The sequence below is a fragment of the Merops nubicus genome, unplaced genomic scaffold, assembly GCF_000691845.1.
Source record: "Merops nubicus isolate BGI_N331 unplaced genomic scaffold, ASM69184v1 scaffold7511, whole genome shotgun sequence".
Lineage (NCBI taxonomy): Eukaryota > Metazoa > Chordata > Aves > Coraciiformes > Meropidae > Merops > Merops nubicus.
In genome coordinates this window covers 3,316-21,066 of record NW_008590210.1, presented here as the reverse complement: position 1 = coordinate 21,066, position 17,751 = coordinate 3,316, and the positions used below count along the sequence as shown (strand labels likewise).

Below are 17,751 nucleotides of genomic sequence, written 5' to 3'. Positions count from 1 at the left end.
TCAGTCAGGTGCAGCCCAAAATCTTGAGTGTCATCCCTAGGTCTGGAGCATATCATGCCAAGCTCATTCCATCAATTTGTTACAATCAACAGCACATCCATAGACATCCATGCCTACACAGGGGCTGAATTTGGGCTAGGCCACTGTTCAGTTGGGGTAGGGATGTAGGTCAATTTAAAAGCCTGGGAGGTACAAATGACCATGTTTGATGTCCTAGTCACAGACACTTTATCACCCATCACCCATCCCCATCAGTCAACACATCCCAAGCAGTTACATGGGGACCACGGATGCTGCTTATGTGGTGCTGCAGAGGCCAAGGTGGCAAGTTCTGCTCCAGATGAACACCATCATGGAACATATGGCATTGAACAAGAGGAAGAGTGTCTTTCCAAGAAAGTCACCTCTTTCTGGAATGAAAACAAAGTTCCAACTGAAGAAACAAACCAGCACCTTGCTCACTTCTCATGTGACACATCAGAGCTGTGTTCTGTCTGTGTTTGTTTCAAGAGGAACTGCAGGACATCATCAGAGAGTCCAGGTGTTTTGCTTCTGTTTTCCAACATGACTTCTCCTTCAGCTGGCTTTGAAAAACAAGCAGTAGTGGGGTAGTTTGGAAAGATCTTACACCCATCTCTGTTCAAGACCACCTGGGCCATTTGCAGGCAACGTGACGTATATTTTGTTCCATTCTGCTTTGCCAGCTCTGAAATCTTCTGCGACAGACACTGTGATGCAGCCTTGTAGGTGGGATCCATTCTGTCTGGGCGTTCTTTGCAGTGTGTTTTGTAGAAGCCATCAAGAGATTTCCTGATGCTGGTATCTTCTGCACTATCATGTTCATATATCCATGAAAAAGCAGCATCATGAGGTTCAGTGGGCTCGCACAGCCCTGCTTTTGAATAACATCTCAGGTTAGCTTTCTCAGAGCCTTCAGCAGAAGAGGTCACAGGAAGTGGAGAGGGTAGGTTGTCCTCTCCTGCAAGCACAAGATCAATGAAACTCATTAGTCATCAGATCACCCCTGTGACAAAATCTTTTTTCATCCCCCTACTTGCTGCAGCCTGGCAAGCAGGGTCTGTGCAGGAGTGAGACAAGTACTGCTTCAAACCTGGCTGGACTGCCAGGGGGGCTTGTTGCACAGATTCATACAAGATGGGCTGTACTTGGGGATTTCACAGTTGTACCAGCCCCAGCCCTCTGCAGTGACTGCACCTACTCGGTGGTACAGACCTTCTGGTTCCTCTAAGTCATACTTCCAAAGAGGTGGAGACTGGGATCTGCTTCTGCTGGAGAAGAGAGCTGACCCACATGGAAGTCTAATTAACAGCTGAAGCAGTTCTACCTCTGTTTCAGTTTTCTTCCTCCATCCCAGGTCTAATCCTTCCCTTTTCATAGTTCTTAATTTTATTCCCACAGCACAACGTGCAATCCTGTCCTACAGCTTGCAGCCAGATCTAGAGCCTTCAAACAAACACTGTTTTGGTGCACTGCAGAGTTTGGGAATGGGGCCTGCAAAAGGGGACCCTCATGCTTCCCCGTGGAGTTCCATTTCTGCAGCCCAGCTGCGCTAAATGCTCTCCTCACAACCTGCAGGAATTTTTATAGATAAAATATAAGTAAAGACCGAAGACTCATTCTTGCCTAGCTCTTCTCCTCCTTCCCCACATCTCTGGACAATAGTCAGGGCTGTGGTTCTCTTCTGCCCCCAATTCAGTCAAGGGCAATGCTTTGTGCTTGCACATAATTAATGTATCATCGGCACAGAGACACTTGGCAAAGACGTGACCAGGATGATCAGCAAGCCACACACAGCTCCTGGTAGGAACAGCTTCCATAAAGAGACCTTGAATTGGGCTCTGGTACCCAAGAGTGACTCTAACTGCAATCTCATCTCCAAGACTGCTGTGCAGCCTGTTTGCCAAGCACCTGAGTCACTGACAAGAAAATTTTCCAGGGCTTAGCCAGAGGTTGCACAGCCGTCATCTGCAAGTTATATAAGCAGGACACAGGGAGTCAGAAAATAGCTGGGTCTTTTCTAATTCTGTGAAATATGAAGCAGAGTGCAGTCCTTCATTTCAGTAAAAGATCAAGTTCAAAGGAAGTCTCAGTGTGGTGGCAGAAGGCGTTTCTTTCCCTGCCGGTACACAAAGAGCCACCTTCCCCTTCCTGAGTGGTCAGAGATTCATTAAAATGAAATTAAGATGTCTGTGCAGCCATACTGTACATTGCCTCTTTCTTCCTCCCCCCACTTTTGACCTTTGATCTTTCTTTTCAATTTCATCTCAGATTCTGCAATTTTAAATAGGCTTTCTCTTCCTCTTGCAAGGTGTCATTTCCAATGCAGTACAAAGAAAAGCTTATTGGCCCTCTTTTAGCATTGATATATGCCATCAGAGCAGCAAATCAGAGCTCATCAAAGAGAACAGGTCCATTTTGCCACAATAATCTCTCAGCCTTCGCTTAGAACGGAAGCCTCGTGCATCTCTGATACTTCAATCAAGTGGCACTTGCACTCAAACTCTTGTGGCAACTGCACACCCCTGTGCCATGCTGTCATTTTGCTACTTCTAAAGCACAGATCACAGCCATATTTTTTTAGAAGAGCAGCAGCTGCCTTCAGCTCAAAATGCAATCCTGCACGATCCAGGAAAAGCAAAATCCTCTCAGTTTCATGGTGTCATGGGAGGGCTTGGCCATGTTGTTCTGCATTTCTCCTATGATCTTAGATGGGACATTATGAAAAAACTTCTCTAAAAGGGTTGTCAAGTGCTTTAAGAGTCTGCCCAGGGAGTGGTTGAATCACCATCCCTGGAGGTATTTAAGAGATGTGTAGATGTGGCACTTAGTGGTGGACTTGGCAGTGTTAGGTTTATGGTTCAACTCAAGGTCTTCTCCAACTTACATGATACTATTCTATTCCACTCTATTGTAAGCCAGTATGGCCTATAAAGCAGCCATCCTCTGTTGTAGGACAATCCACTGAAGAAGCAACCTATAAGTATTTCGGGGTGTACATGGGTGTTTGATTAGTCAAAAAGTAGTATTACTGGGAGAAGAGTTTTCTTTCACTTATTGATTCAAATTTATGTAACTATTTTTCAACAGCAGGCCTTATCCTCTTTGTGGATTACTTTTCCAGCAAAGCCTTCTTCAGGCAAAACATGAAAAGTGAGACAGAGTTCCCAGAACCTATCTACAACCTACAAAGCTGCACCCTTTAGCTTTCCTGACAATTTCCCAATACTTTCTCAAACTGTGTGCCAAGAATTTGCAAATAGACTCAACCCTTTTCCTCTCTAAAAAATATCATTTGAAGTAGAGGTCCTTCCTCGACACTCTCTAAAGAGCTGATACTGCTGTTGTAATGCACAAATGTCCTGAATGATTTATAAACCACAGGCCACAAGCCCAGTAGCTGGATGCCTGCAGGGTCCAGAAAGAGCTTCTCAGCTGGGGCACATATAGAACACACAAGCACACCATGTAGGCCAGAAAGCATGCTGCTAAAAGCAAAGGCAGCATTAAAGTGATGAATCCCCTTCCCTCTCTATGTACCTGCAACCCTCAAAAAAGCCAGGATTCCCTGATAACACAGCATCCTTGCTTCAAAGCTTAGACCTCTTCAGGCAGCTTGAAGTAGCAGGAAAAAAGTAATGTTTTGTAAACTCTTCATCCTTCCATGGCAAACTTAACAACAGAGCTGTCACACATCCTTGTGTTGGCTTGGCCCAACACCTACAAAAGTCAATGCAAAAATGAGCAGGGCTGAAAACTTGCACTCCATTTGTCTGCAATGGAGTTTCATTAACAGAGAATCCAGTTTGAATTTTTTAACTATTTTCATTCATTTATACCATGAAGCATTATGTTAAGGGGAAAAAACAAAAGAAAAATAAACCCAAACCACACAACCCCCCCAAAAAAGCACCCAGAAACTGTCACAGGTCATTACTCATGTCTTGATTTCATTTGCACATGATGGATAATCATCAGTATGAATGTACATTATTTCATCTGCGCCTCCGCTCCACGCTAATTGAAGTTCGGCATTTGCAGCTCATCAGTGAAAGACCTGGGGGCTGATAAAAGGATATTCTTTGTGTTTGCAAACCTGCTGATGAAAATTTAAAGTCTCCATCTGGTACAAGCACATAACCCTACTGCCCGAAGCAGAGAACCAAATCCTGCTTTGGACCTGGGCCACCTTCAGTGATGCACGCACACCCCAGTATTATTATTTGCACCTCTACAGAAGCAGCTCACTGAGTGGTTTGAGTCTGTCAGCTGTGTTCAAGCACACACAAAGAGTGTAAGATAAGTTGCCCTTCAAACAGCAGAGCTCCTATACTGCTGGGCTTTCTGAAGAAAGAAATCCTCCTCCAATCCAGGTGGGCAGCCATCCCTGCAGCTGCTGGTGCTTCACTAGAGCTGGTGTTGCTGCGACTCCTGTCTCTGTTCCTTACAGAGGCTTAGCTGAATGCCAGCAGCTGCTAACTCTGTAGCTACATCTGTGGCTGAATTTGTCCAAGCCTCCTGCCCTTCCCCACACTATCTGACTGCCTCCTGGGGACCTGGCAGTTAGGACATGTGGCAGCAAGCACCATCTCCAAATTGTTCAAATCCTCGACCCCCTTCAGTGATTGACCACATGCTGGGATAACTTGGAGCAAGGGCTGATTTTTTCCAGGTGCCTCTACTGTGCCACCCTAAACAAGGATCAAGAAAACTATGAGACTGAGAAGAGCAAAGAACTTTTCTAAACAAAACTGATGTAATCTGGAGATGTACAAATTGCCCTTAGGTTCACAGTAGTGATTGTCAACCAGATGTTGGTTAGATGATGCTAGAATACATCCCTATCTTGTAAAGTCAATGATAGGACTGTTCTCTAGAGTATCTCATAATGACAGATTATTTAGGAACTCAACTCTGAGATGGTGTCTGCTTCCTGTTACAGTCACCCTGCCAGCTGTGAAGGCCTGAAGAGGACATCAGGATCAGCTTGTCTGTAGAAATGGCCCTGCATAAAGATTACTGGAGAGCTAAGCAACACAACAGTGGAAAGCAAAATCAAAGGAATGAAGAGACAACTCTTTCCTTGGGTAAGACTACCTCAAAAGTCACTAATACTTTACGTGCTCTCCCTGGGAGTAGATGGGGCTGAGCATTACAGAATACAGTTCGTTTTTTTTCAGAGTAGCTGAAGAGCAGAAGCACGAGCCATGTTCTAGCTGGGAAGTCTGGAGACAAATAAGCCACTTCTTGCCCTTGACACCTCACTTGCCCTGGACATTGCCACCTCTACCTCAGGGTGCTCCTTCTGCCCCCATGAGTCTTCTTCCCGCTGTGACTTGTTACTTTTAAGGTCAACGCATTCTTGACGTCCATGGGCAATGATGAGTCATACAAGAAGGACAAAACTGACCAGTTGTTTTGTTTGATTCTACCCATTAAAAAAGGGCCATTTAGAAGTTCTTACAGACTGTATTATTTCTCTTTTCCCATCAACCTGCCAGGATGTACCTGGGGTGAAAGCAATCATCCAGAAATAAGAAGGGGACCTTAATTTTGTCATTGCTATTAACTGATAAGACAAATGAGCACAGGTGACATCCCTGAGGGTTGGTATATCTCTCTCACCACTCCTGGAAAATCCCTTCTTTCCTCTCCATCAGACACGTCCATATGGCATGGGAAAGCTCAAGATGAGACAAAACTACTTGGGCTTGGGCAGAGTTCCCAACTGACAGCAAAACTGTGCTAAATTGCACGATTTGGGAGATGCATCTATCTGCACAGGAAGCAAACCCAGGTCACAGCAGAACTCCCTACGTGCCCATGCACCTTACAATTGTGTTGAGCACTTGATATAGCTAATACAGAGAAAATCTTTTTTTTCTTGACACTTGGCTGATCTCCCGTGGGAGTGCACATATGATAACGTAATTCCACTCTGTTCTGAGAAGAAAGAAGAAATTTAGAGAGAATTTAGCAGGAGCTCATTATACCCCAGGCTCACACAGCACCTTAGCCTCCCAGTAACGGCATACCTGAGTCCTCAGCCATTGCAAAGCTGGACATTTTGGGACCAAATCCTATTGCCCTTACTTGCATTAATAAAATTCCCATTGATTACAGCCGTTTAAAACCCATGTGTGAACTGCTGATTACACACACCCTTTTGCATGAACTAGAATATATTTGCACTGTATGATTTCCATTTAAATCGAAATAGCACCAAAAAAAAAGTATCAAAAAAGCAAGCATCATTCTGCTGGGCACTGTACAAACACCTATCACTTTGAGTAAATGACAGATCCTAAAGCCTCTGTTGTACAGTATTGAAGGACTGTGGTTAAGTTTACAATTTCTCTGCCTTGCAGAAAACAGCTGCTTTCCTCTTGCACTTTTGTTTGGGAAACCTTCTGGCATTTAAAGCTAAGGCAAAATGGAATTTTCGATGACATTATCATTCAAAGAGACTGTTGTAAGCAGAAAAAAAAAAAAAATTGTTCCTTGTGGGTATTCAAATTGTGAACTAAAAGTGAAAACAAGAATATAATAAGCCTTGCTACTTCGCTGGCTCCCCGATGACACACAAAGCAGCTTCTTCCTGCCATAATATGCATTAGGCTATAGCTCACCAGACAGTATCTGTGAGACTCTGCTTTACACGTGACATAACCAGCTATATTCTTCATCCAGCAGCCCACAGGAGAGGCACATGTCGCTGAGCCTGACTGCCGAGGAGCCGGCCGGGAGCTGTGCAAATGCTGCCTGCTCTGACAGGAGACCTGGAGGAGGCCAGCGTGGGAGGGCGGGCAAAAGGCAGCAAGAAGGGAAGGAAAAGGCTGAAGGAATTTGGGGATTGGAGTAGAAAAGGGAGGCAGTGATGGAGGAATAGCACTGGGTATAGCTTAGTACTGCGCCAGGCTTCCTTCTTTTTTCTTCTACCTGCTGCACATTTCTGGTGTGAAAAGTTGGAAGGGGCTTTGTGTGCAGTAAGAGGTTAAGCAGTTATTCTGGGGAAGCACAAACCCTTCCCTGCTGTTTAACTCCTTTAGGAATTTGAAATTCAAGAAAGATGAAAAGCCTGGTAAATGGCATGGTGCTTTTGAAACAGAGCAAGCAGGCACAGCACATCCCCCTGGACACCTACCAAACACCACACTTGGTATTAAGCTCTGGTCTGCTCTAAGACCTCACGACGGATGCCTGTCACACCATGCTTTTAAGACAGCTGGAAAACTCAGCTAAATGAAATCTTTCAAGAGAATGCACTAGTTAAACACGTTGGATTTAACAAACCACAGAGCAAGTCAGCTATAGTATGAACTCCTACAAATTAACACTCATTTGCTGAAAGCCAAGAGACAGGCACCACTGTCATCTCACAGACCTGTTCCTAAGCAACCAGGCCCCACGGTCTAGGGCAACAGGCACGGCCAGAAGCAACGGCAGCATTATAAATACCACCACTTATGGCTGTGCCCCAGGAGCCTCCTGATGATATAGCCTCAGCCAGACCCCAGAACAACGGGCACTGGATGTAACTATCAACAGCTGCTCTAAGTGCAACAGCATACAGGAACATCTCTCATTGCAAAGATCCCAGGTATCTCTGAAGAGATGGGCAGCAACATAACTGGGGTGCTTGAGATTTTATTTTTATAAGGCAAGTGCCTCCCTTGGAGCTCATCACCACTCTAAAAATAGAAATGACAAAGTTAAGAACTCTTCAAATAGATATCTCTGGAGTCATTTAATTTATCCAATTCTGTAGCCAATAAAAAACCCCTAAAGCATCCCATTTGTCTCAAATTGTGTTTTTAAAAAGCTTCTTAAGATCGAAGGTTAAAGATTCTACTCTCAAGAGTGACCTTTCTTTGGAACATAAATAGTAAAAAACCTGTTTATGTAATTGAAAACATTAACTGTCAATTACAGTTGTTATTCAGCAGGTGAGGGCATCAAGGGGCTTTACTAAACGGCAACTACCTTCTGCTTTCCTACTACATATGCAGTCCTGGGAGCTGACAGCCAGACTCACCTTATCTGTGTAACACTGAAGGCACCAATTTCCCAAAAGAAACACTGACAAGGTTTCTTAAGCTAACTGCTCAGCTTCCAATTAGGCATTGGGAGAGCATAGGGAAGCCACTGCAAGAGTAGCACCATGCATGTTCATGTGCACAGACACAACCTCTCCTTACCCACAGCAAAACATCTCAATGGGGTTTCAGTCTTTGACAGACAGGATCCCACACCAGCATCCCCAAGCCAAGCCTCTGCCTCCTCTGTAGGTGAAAGTAAGAACCATCTTATGTGAAATCCCTTACTCACCAGCACCACAGCATCTCTCTGCCCACGGGGAGGATTTATATCATTTGAGTCAAGTTTGACCTTTGATCCCCTCCTTCTTGTGAGCAGGCAGCAGCCTTTTATTAAAAAGATTGATTTTTCCTTCTTTTCATCAGTAACTTGCAGTGATACTTTTTTTATACACAGAAGGCTCTAATTTACCCCCAGATCATACTCATCTTTAAGCTCATCCTACTTCAGAATAAAAGCAAATGTCTGGTGCTTGAAACTGGTGAGAAATGACTCCGTCTGCCCAATTTTCACTGCTTAAGATTTGTAAAGAATTTTATGAAGGGAAACTGGGGTTTGTGTTTTATGGTGCCTGAAGGAGCTTTCTCATTTTGTTTATATTGCACAGCTGAAGTAAACAGTAGTTGTTTCACTTCACATTTTTTTTTTCCTGCCTAAAAATTATAAATTCCAGTCTTGTTTAGTCTTTTTTCCAGCTGAGTATAGAGTCAGGTCTTCATGAAGTATCAGCTTGCTGACAGAAGAAAAATTTCTCAAAGCCCTCCAGTTAACAGAGGAAATTAATTTTTATTCAGTCCCTGGGTTCAGTTATGAGCTACTTAGCTTGAGAATTCAGAAAAGGATTTGCTATGCCCATCTTTTCAGTTAAGAGCTGGAAAGTTAAAGTCCCTGGGGAACCTGAGTCATGCAAGGAGACCTCTCAAAGAGACAAAGAGGGACGGATGAGAGACAACATTCTTCATATTTCCAAGGTAAAAGAAGAGCAGGGAAAAAGCTTTCCTGTTTCTAACAAGACACACAAAGGAAAGATACTGTACTAACAGACATTCTGCAGATGTTGTCATGCAGAACTGGTGAAGCTGTGAGCTGAAATTAAAAGGGGACTAGAACATCTATCAGGATGACACTGATCATAGACAAGACTAGCAAAAAGAGAATTCTGGAAGAGTTATTAAATCCCGTTCTTCAAGGCTTTAACAAATCCTCTGCTAGAGGCAAGAATGGAGCCCAACAGGCAGCACATTGTATGCTGCAGACACCTATCTGGGAGGATGGGGTGAAATAAAGGGAGGGAAACTGCCTGCTATTCTGAAACACTCAGTAATGGCCACTGCCAACAACAGGAAGCAACTCTAGATTACTAAAAGAGCATCACTGTATTTGCTAGTATTAGAGAGAAAACAAAACCCAAAGCAATATCCTTTCTTGATATATTAAATCCTTTGTCTTTCATTCAGAGTCACACATTTTTGGTACTCAAGAGCACTGATAATTCTCAGCTGATGCCTTTGTTAAGAATAAGAATAAGCAGACAGCACTCACTGGAGATCAATAGCTCAAGTTTCAGCATTGGTTTACAAAAATTCTACCTTCTGCATCTCCTTGCAGAATGACATGCATGACAGTTTGCCTGGAAAAACAAGAATATGATGCTATTCATACAGCTAAAACAGAAGATGAAGAGCATGTCATGGCAGTATTTCTTTAATGACAAGAATTTGCAGATTATGTGAACATGCAAAAAGGGAGGTAAAGTTTAGTGTCCACTACCTTCCTTGGCCACTATAGCACTTGAAAGTCCAATTCATTACAAACATACATTCAGTTTATGTTGCAGAGGTTAACATGTGTTTTAGCTCTGCTTCCAACTAGCTATGCACAGCTGTATACACAAGTGACATGAAAATCAGAGTCAGAAAGGCAGTTTCTAGACCAAGAAAATACTGCAAAGCAGGATATTTTTCAAGCATCCTTCTTGAATTGTAGGTAGAATTATATTACTTATAATATTTTTGAAAGCAAGAGAGTTATGACCTATAATTCTACCATTAGCCAACTTCATGGAGCCTAAACCCTGCTGTGGAGTTATGTCTGGGTACCACAGGACGTCTACTGTAAAACAGCTCCTGTGGGGAGGAGAATACACTCCAAAACCTCTCGAGGTTGAAATCTGAGTCAAATAAGGCAAAGGTCAAGACTGACTTAAACGTGACTGCCACCCAGCTCTTGACCCCTCCAACCTGCACACACGTACATCTCTTAGTCAAGAGCGTCTCTCCTGTCATCTTCATTGCCCTCTGCTGGACCCTCCCCAGTAGCTTCCTGCCTCTCTCAGGAGCCCAGAACTGGGCACAGTACTCCAGATGTGGCCTCACTAGGGCAGAGCAGAGGGGGAGGACAACTTCCCTCAACCTGCTGACCACTGTCTTAAGGCACCTAAACACACCATTGGCCTCCCTGGCAACAAGGGCACATTGCTGGCTCGTGGTTAACTTGTTGTCCACCAGGACTCCAGGTCCCTCCATCCCTTCATCCATGTCATTGATGAGTATGTTGAACAAGACTGGATCCAGTACTGACCCCTGGAAAGGACCTCTAGGTACAGGCTTCCAACTATGTGTCACTGATCACAACCCTCTGAGCTCTGGTGTCGAGTCAGTGCTCAATCCACCTCACTGTCCACTCATCTAACCCACATTTCCTAAGCTTCCCTTTGAGGATGCTATGGGAGACAAAAGCCTTGCTGAAGTTGAAGTAGACAACATCCACTGCTCTCCTCTTATCTACCCACTCAGTCATGCTACCACAGGTGGCTATCAGGTTGATCAAGCAGGATTTCCCTTTGGTGAATCCATGCTGACTACTCCTGATAACCTTCTTTTCTTCCACATGATTAGAAATGACCTCCAGAAGGAGCTGTTCCATCATCATTCCAGGGATGGAGGTGAGACTGACTGAACCATAGTTTCCTGGGTATTCCTTCCTGCCCTTTATGGAGACTGGAGTGACACTGGCTTTCCTGCAGTCTTCAGGCACCTGTCCTGTTCTCCATGACCTTTCAAAGACAATGGAGAGTAGCTTAGCACTAACATCTGCCAGCTTCCTCAGTACTCATGGGTGCAACCCATCAAGGCCCATGGATTTGTGGATGTCCAGTTTGCCTAAACGATCTCTAACCCAATGCTCCAAGACCAAGGGAGAGCCTTCCTTTCTCTAGACTTTCTCTTTTACCTTCAGGGACTGGGATTCCTGAGGGCCAGCCTTAGCAGTAAAGACTGAAGCAAGGAGGGCAGTCAGCAATTCTGCCTTCTCTGTATCCACCAGGGCACCAGCCTCATCCAGCAGCAGGCTCACATTTCCCCTAGTCTTCCTCTTAGCACTGACGTACTTGATGAAGCCCTTCTTCTTTCTGCCTTCTCTGTATCCACCAGGGCACCAGCCTACCAGGGCACCAGCCTCACATTTCCCCTAGTCTTCCTCTTAGCACTGACATACTTGATGAAGCCCTTCTTTCTCCTCCTTGAAATCCCTTGCCTTTCTTTGTTGCATAGCAGATCAAACCTCTTTACCTCTAGTCAGGATTGATCTTTCAGTAAGAACAATGAAGAAACACTTGCAGAGGTGGTTTCCTGAATTTACTTGCAAAAAGATTATTTGAAAACCACATTCCTGAAAACTATGCTGCGTGTTAGACAAGCACAGAAAGGGTAATTCTTTTAGAAACAGGAGTAAAAAACCACACACACACAAAAAAAACCAACCAAAAAACCCCCACCACACCACAAAAAAAGAACACAACAAAAAAAACCCAACCAAACAGTAAAAAGCAGAAGCAGATAGCAGGTACAAAGGTTAAGAAATCTACTGGTATTCTGGTGAAGACCTGAAAGTAGAATGAGGCATTTTCAAAGTCACCCTGGAGGCCTGACGTGGCTCCATGCATTGAACAGGCTGTACAGAGACAGACCCAGGCCAAAGTGCCTTGGCACAGAAAAAGCAGACCTAAAGCTCCATCCTCTCCCCAACCCCACCATGTGGCATGGGGAATCATCCAGCTTGGTGCTCATTTTCTCTCCACTGCCAGAGTAAGCTTGTGTATGAGATCACAGAATGTTAGGGGTTGGAAGGGACCTCTGGAGATCATCAAATCCAACCTTCCTGCCTATCTTTTGAGATATTGATCAAAAATGAAAAAATGGACTCAAAAATAAGAATGGAAGCAAGATACCAATCTCCACCCACGAACCATCCACAGGCTAATAAACAAAACTTCCTCATATTGAAGAAATCAGAGAGTCATATATATCAAACATTCAAAGACATTTTCAAGGGACAGAAAAAACAATTTCAACAGAATACAATGAAAAGCAAGCAAGATGTATAAGTTGAATAACTTGGAGGTATTTGTTCATTCACTAGTCTGTGGCATTTTGGCTCGCCACTTTAAAAGTACACTGAATAGGCAATTGAGCCATCTAGTTTTGCTGCAGTATTAGATGAATTCAAGTAATGAGTAGAAAGATTGTTGGATGAGAGCAATAGATATATTTATAGACCATTCACAAATGCTGGAGGCCTGAGAACCACAAGGGCTTTTTCTTAATTATCTACATGCTGGTTTGGGAATTAGTGAAAATCTCTTCCATCAGAATCAGCTTGATAGAAAATTAGGTTTTGAACAGAAGTGTCTTGCCACTTAATCAGTCAGCTTTCTGCAGGAATTGCTGTATTGCTAATAAACCAAGCATCTGAAAACTGAATCAGGAAATTATTATCACCTTAGAAGTGCATTAAGAATGAATTCTCAGGCCTTTAATGGGCTACACTCACCTGTCAAACTTTTATCAGGTGGTGTCATGGCTGTGGGACTCTATACGCTTCTGAATGGACTAAACAAACCCTGAAGGGCAGGGCAGAGGCAGAAAGGAGAAAGTCCTTAAAAAGGAGTATAACTTCAAAAGCTAAAAGGGAGAAAAATCACCAAGCAAGTAACTAGAGCAGTCTCTATTCCTGTCTCCTCACGCTTCCCCTCAGCCAGGCTTAGCAATGCAGTCATTTCCCTGCTATGATTCAGCTTTGTCCTTGAAGGCCAAACAGTAAAAGGTTTCGGTCACTCCGGATTTGTTTGCATCCCTTCAGCTGGCTGCACAGCCTATTGGTCCTGCTTTTAAAGAAAATTTCTTAGCTGTGAACCATGATCCGGGTGCCCTCACATCTCTCAATTCTGCCCCAAACAATTCACCTGAATTACTGGTGGGCACAACTCTTGAGTAAGCTATGAAAGTCAGTGAGCCCAAATCTGGTTTAAAAAGCAAACGAAATAAAACTCCAATGTTGTCCGTCCCATATAATTGCCCTGCAGCAGTTCTGCACCAGAATGGTCCTTCTGAGAAGCTCCACAGACTTTATCAGGCAAGAGCCTGGTGCCATGTGTGAACCACTTGCTTGGACAGTTTTTTTCAGTAACACCTTCAACTACTGACGAACTGTGGTTAGTTATAGTTACTGCAACCACCTAATGTCTGTTCACTCCATTTTCATTACAGATGATTTTAAGTCACACAAAATGTATTAAGATCTTGAATTACCATGTGTGGCTTGAAAAATTCATTAAACCTTGGAAAACAAGGCAAACAAAAGGACAGATAAGACAGAGCAAGTTAAGGCAATTCAAGTGTTCATTTATTAAAGGAAGGAAACAGTTTTTCACCAACCTTGGGCAATGATATTTCCTAACTGAAAATAGTCACTTCATTCAAGAATAATCACAGAAGTAGAAAGATAGGAAAAAAAGACAAAACTCTTTTAAAAATGTAGGAGAGTTATGGTTTACTTCAGGGATCTATGAACCCTGTAATGTGTGTTTGTCATAATCCATCTGTTATTTGCCTGTGTAAATATCTGCACCATTTACAAATACTAAACAACATCTCAACTATTTTTCAAGGTGACGTGAGAGCACCTGTATGACTTTGAACAGGGTAGCGGGATGAATTATGATCACATTTGTTTAGAATTTGTTCCCTGAATAGGGTCTAGAAAGACTACAGAAACAAAGACCCACATACTGGGAAACACCACTAAGTTCAGAATGTGCAGCTTATTGATCAGACTCTCAAAATAGCCTGGCTCTTTTTTCAAATGAGAAGCAACCAATGTAATTTGGGCATGTAGCAATTCCCATGGCTCTTTCATCATCTGAATGAGAACATGGTCTCCACATGCAACTCCTCCTCTCCCCGAAACAGTATCAGAGGAGAAAAAGAGACAAGAAATAAACATGAAAACATACATGAGTAAAGCTGAACAAATGGGTAATCAATAGATAAAAGTGAGTGGTTTTGAGTACAGGCAACCAGAGGCTGCAGCATAAAAACCATGTTCATAAGAACAATATACAGACTAAAACCAACCCAGCTGCCTGTCATGCAACCCGATTTCTGCACCAGGAATCCCCAGTCAGATGGGTTTTGAGGTATCCTTGGACCAGTGATGGGGATTCCTTACAAATCAAAAAATCCTTTCAATATGGTGGCCTTACTGAAAGCTGGGCGTTTTTTTACTCTGATCTCAACCAGTGAGGATACCTCAAGCATCTTGCTTTTGGACAAACATTTTAAAGAGGAAGTGAGAAACTTGTTGAGAAAGACTTGCTGGTCCATTTAAAAAAATAATCCAAGAAAAGAACACATTTTGGAACGAGTCTGCACTGAAATGGAAGGCAGAGATGAGACAGTCAGTGTCCAGTAATATCATGGAGCAGATACTCCTCAAGGCTCTGCTAAGGCACATGGAAAATGAGGTCGTCATTGGTGGCAACCAACATGGCTTCACCAAGGGCAAAATTGCCTGACAAATTTGGTGGCCTTTTACGATAGAGTTACAGCACCAGTGGATAAGTAAAGAGCAACAACATCATCTACATGGACTTGTGCACAGCGTTCAGCACTGTCCCACACAACACCCTGGTCTCTGAGTTGGAAAGACGTTGATTTGATGGATGGACCACTCAGTGGATAAGGAATCCACTGGATGGCTGCACTCACAAGAGTTGTGGTCAACGGTCTGATGTTCAAGTGGAGACCAGGGACCACTACTCAATTTCTTATATCTAGGTTGCAGATATTCCTGATAGCTGTGTTCTACTACAAGCTAAAGACTCCTGGTTCTTATTTGAGATTTTTCATTTTTTTAACTCTAAAATTTTATGATCAGCTGAAGAATTTTGTTTTAAAGGGCCTAAAGGAAACATAAATAAAGTATACTGGACTCAGTGATCGTAGTAAATAATTTAAATAAATAAATAGTAAATAAAGCAGGGAATTCTGAAATAAAGACTCCAGTAAACATTTTCAGCTCAAGTTTTGGGATTAGTCTTGAAAGGCTACTTCATAAGAATTTTTTAGACCAAATGTGGACAACACAAGGATGTGAGTTATTAATTTGCATTGTAGTACCTTGACAACACACTTCCTTAATCATTTCCATTTTCTCATAAACCATAAGCAAAGCCTCAGTACCCTCGTAAGGGAGGACACTTTTGCACTTGTGCTGCTTAAAGAAGGTGTAGCTACAGGTATAAGAGTAAACCAGAAAATGTTCATATTCAAGAATGACTTGGTCTTGAACATTATTAACTGAGAAATATGGTGGCTAGGTGTGTTTCCCCAGAATTAAATTAGTCCAGAACCGCTATTAGGAAATAAAACTGACATTCAGAGGGTCCTCAGCTCTGAAGTTTTAAAACTTCTGCAATCCTAGTACTAGAGTCCTTGATTTCCTCCACTCTACAAACAAATCCACTTCACAGTCTTCCACTTCCTCTTGGTCACATTCACTGCTGAAGGTTAATCGTGACTCTTAAGACAACAGGAGATAGATCTGACGTTTCCTTTAGCTGGAAAAATGTTTAATGCATTAAGGGCACAAAAAAGGCTGGCATCCTTGAGTGAGCAATTGAATCAGGATAAAATAAAGGTCACTAAGAATTGAAATAAAACAAATATCTGTTTGTCTGCACAGAAGCTCAGTTGTGCCCTTAAGCACCCCTTGTCCCATAGTGGCTGTCACTCATTCTTTATAATAAAAAAATAGAAAGCTAACCTGCTGCAGCAAGCCTTGAAAAAATGCAGAGATGAAGGTATTGAAGCCAGAAGAAAGACATGTTTGCTACCACGCAGAGAAGCTTGGGAGAAATAATGGCATCAGCCCGTGCTGCCTCCTTTCAAAGCCTCACTCTTCGTGGCAGTGTTCACACCATGTGGTCAACTGCATGACGAGAGCTTCCTTGGTTAAAACAGCACATGCTCACCTGGGCAGGTGTGATGCCCACTTTGTCCAGGCTCCAGGGGAGCATTTGGTAAAGAAAGTAGGTCTGCCACAGCACCATCCATATTCTCCCTGGCAGCTGCAATCCTGGGGACAAAGCAAGTTCTGCTGCTCCAGACCATGAGGGAAGTGGCACCTTCTCTCCAGGTCTGCCACTGTCCACCCTGCACAAGTCACCTCAGCATGGAGGGGTGGGCTTTATCCCCCTGGGAAACCACAGTGTGGCACTGAGCCATGCTGATGGCCTTGGCAAATCACCCCGAGGAAGACCTCTGCTGGAAATCCCACAGAGGAAATCTGCTGGGAATTTCAGATGTGCTTCTAGGAATTGGGTTCCTTTGCCAGTAGCTGCCTCCTAACATCCACGGCCCCTACCAGTGGGGTCCCCTCTACGTACACGCACTTACACACTGCACAGGAGTCTCACCGTGTGTGAGAGCTCAGCCTCCCAACAGGGATTTTCACAGTTTACAATCAAAGTAGCAGCAATATTTATTTTCTCAACTACATTATAGATTTTTTTCCTCATGTTGCAGAAAGCGAATTTAAAGGAGATTTGAAATAAATGCAAATAATGGCACTTCTCATGTTTGTAGAAAAAGCTCTAAGATTTTAAAATGCAATTTATGTGAAAAGAGCCAAAAGGATTTTGAACTATTTAGCAAAAAACAGCCCAAGGAAAAAATGGTGATTGAAAAGAAATTACATTCTGGCTACAGGTAAATTATATTATAGACAGCTAGTTGTCCAACGGGAACCCTCTGGTCTGTGATATACATCAAAATAAATCTAATTACCCTTAAAAATCAGAGAAACTGTAAGTTTACCTAAAAAAATAGGAGATGAGCTTTTAATTGTTTCCACTGCAGACACAAACAAAAGACACTGATTAACTTACCGGGCTCAAGAAAGGTAATTACTTTGCAGCAGATGCATCTGTAAGAGCAATTCTGTGACAGCTCTAGATTTAATCTGCCTTTGTTTTATGAAGACCATCTGCACAAATTATTTTTTCCCTTAGACTTTAGGTTTTGAGATGAACTCTGCTCAGTCAGAATGCAAAACTCAATTACTATGCAGTATCAAGACCTCCTGATGCTGGAGACACATGTTACAGACCAAGTCTAATGAAAGCTCCCCAGATGAAGAGAGTTTAATTTCCTTTAAAAAAAAAAAAGTACTCCCCACTTTTGTAAAAATATTAAAAAAGATGACAGAAAACAGATGAACAGATTACTGAACACATGAAAGAAAGGCTATTTTAAAAGTTTTTAGTCTGGAAACAAGCCAAGACATATTTTAATAAAA

General features: G+C 42.9%; 1 protein-coding gene across 1 annotated transcript; it reads right to left on the bottom strand.

Moving 5' to 3' along the window:
- Positions 1–458: 458 nt before the first annotated feature.
- On the bottom strand, positions 459–979 carry LOC103782096 (chromosome unknown open reading frame, human C20orf196; the record flags this gene model as incomplete). Its single annotated transcript, XM_008949840.1, has 1 exon — positions 459–979. A coding segment is annotated over one exon (521 nt), but the record flags the coding sequence as incomplete, so codon positions are not given.
- Positions 980–17,751: the final 16,772 nt, after the last annotated feature.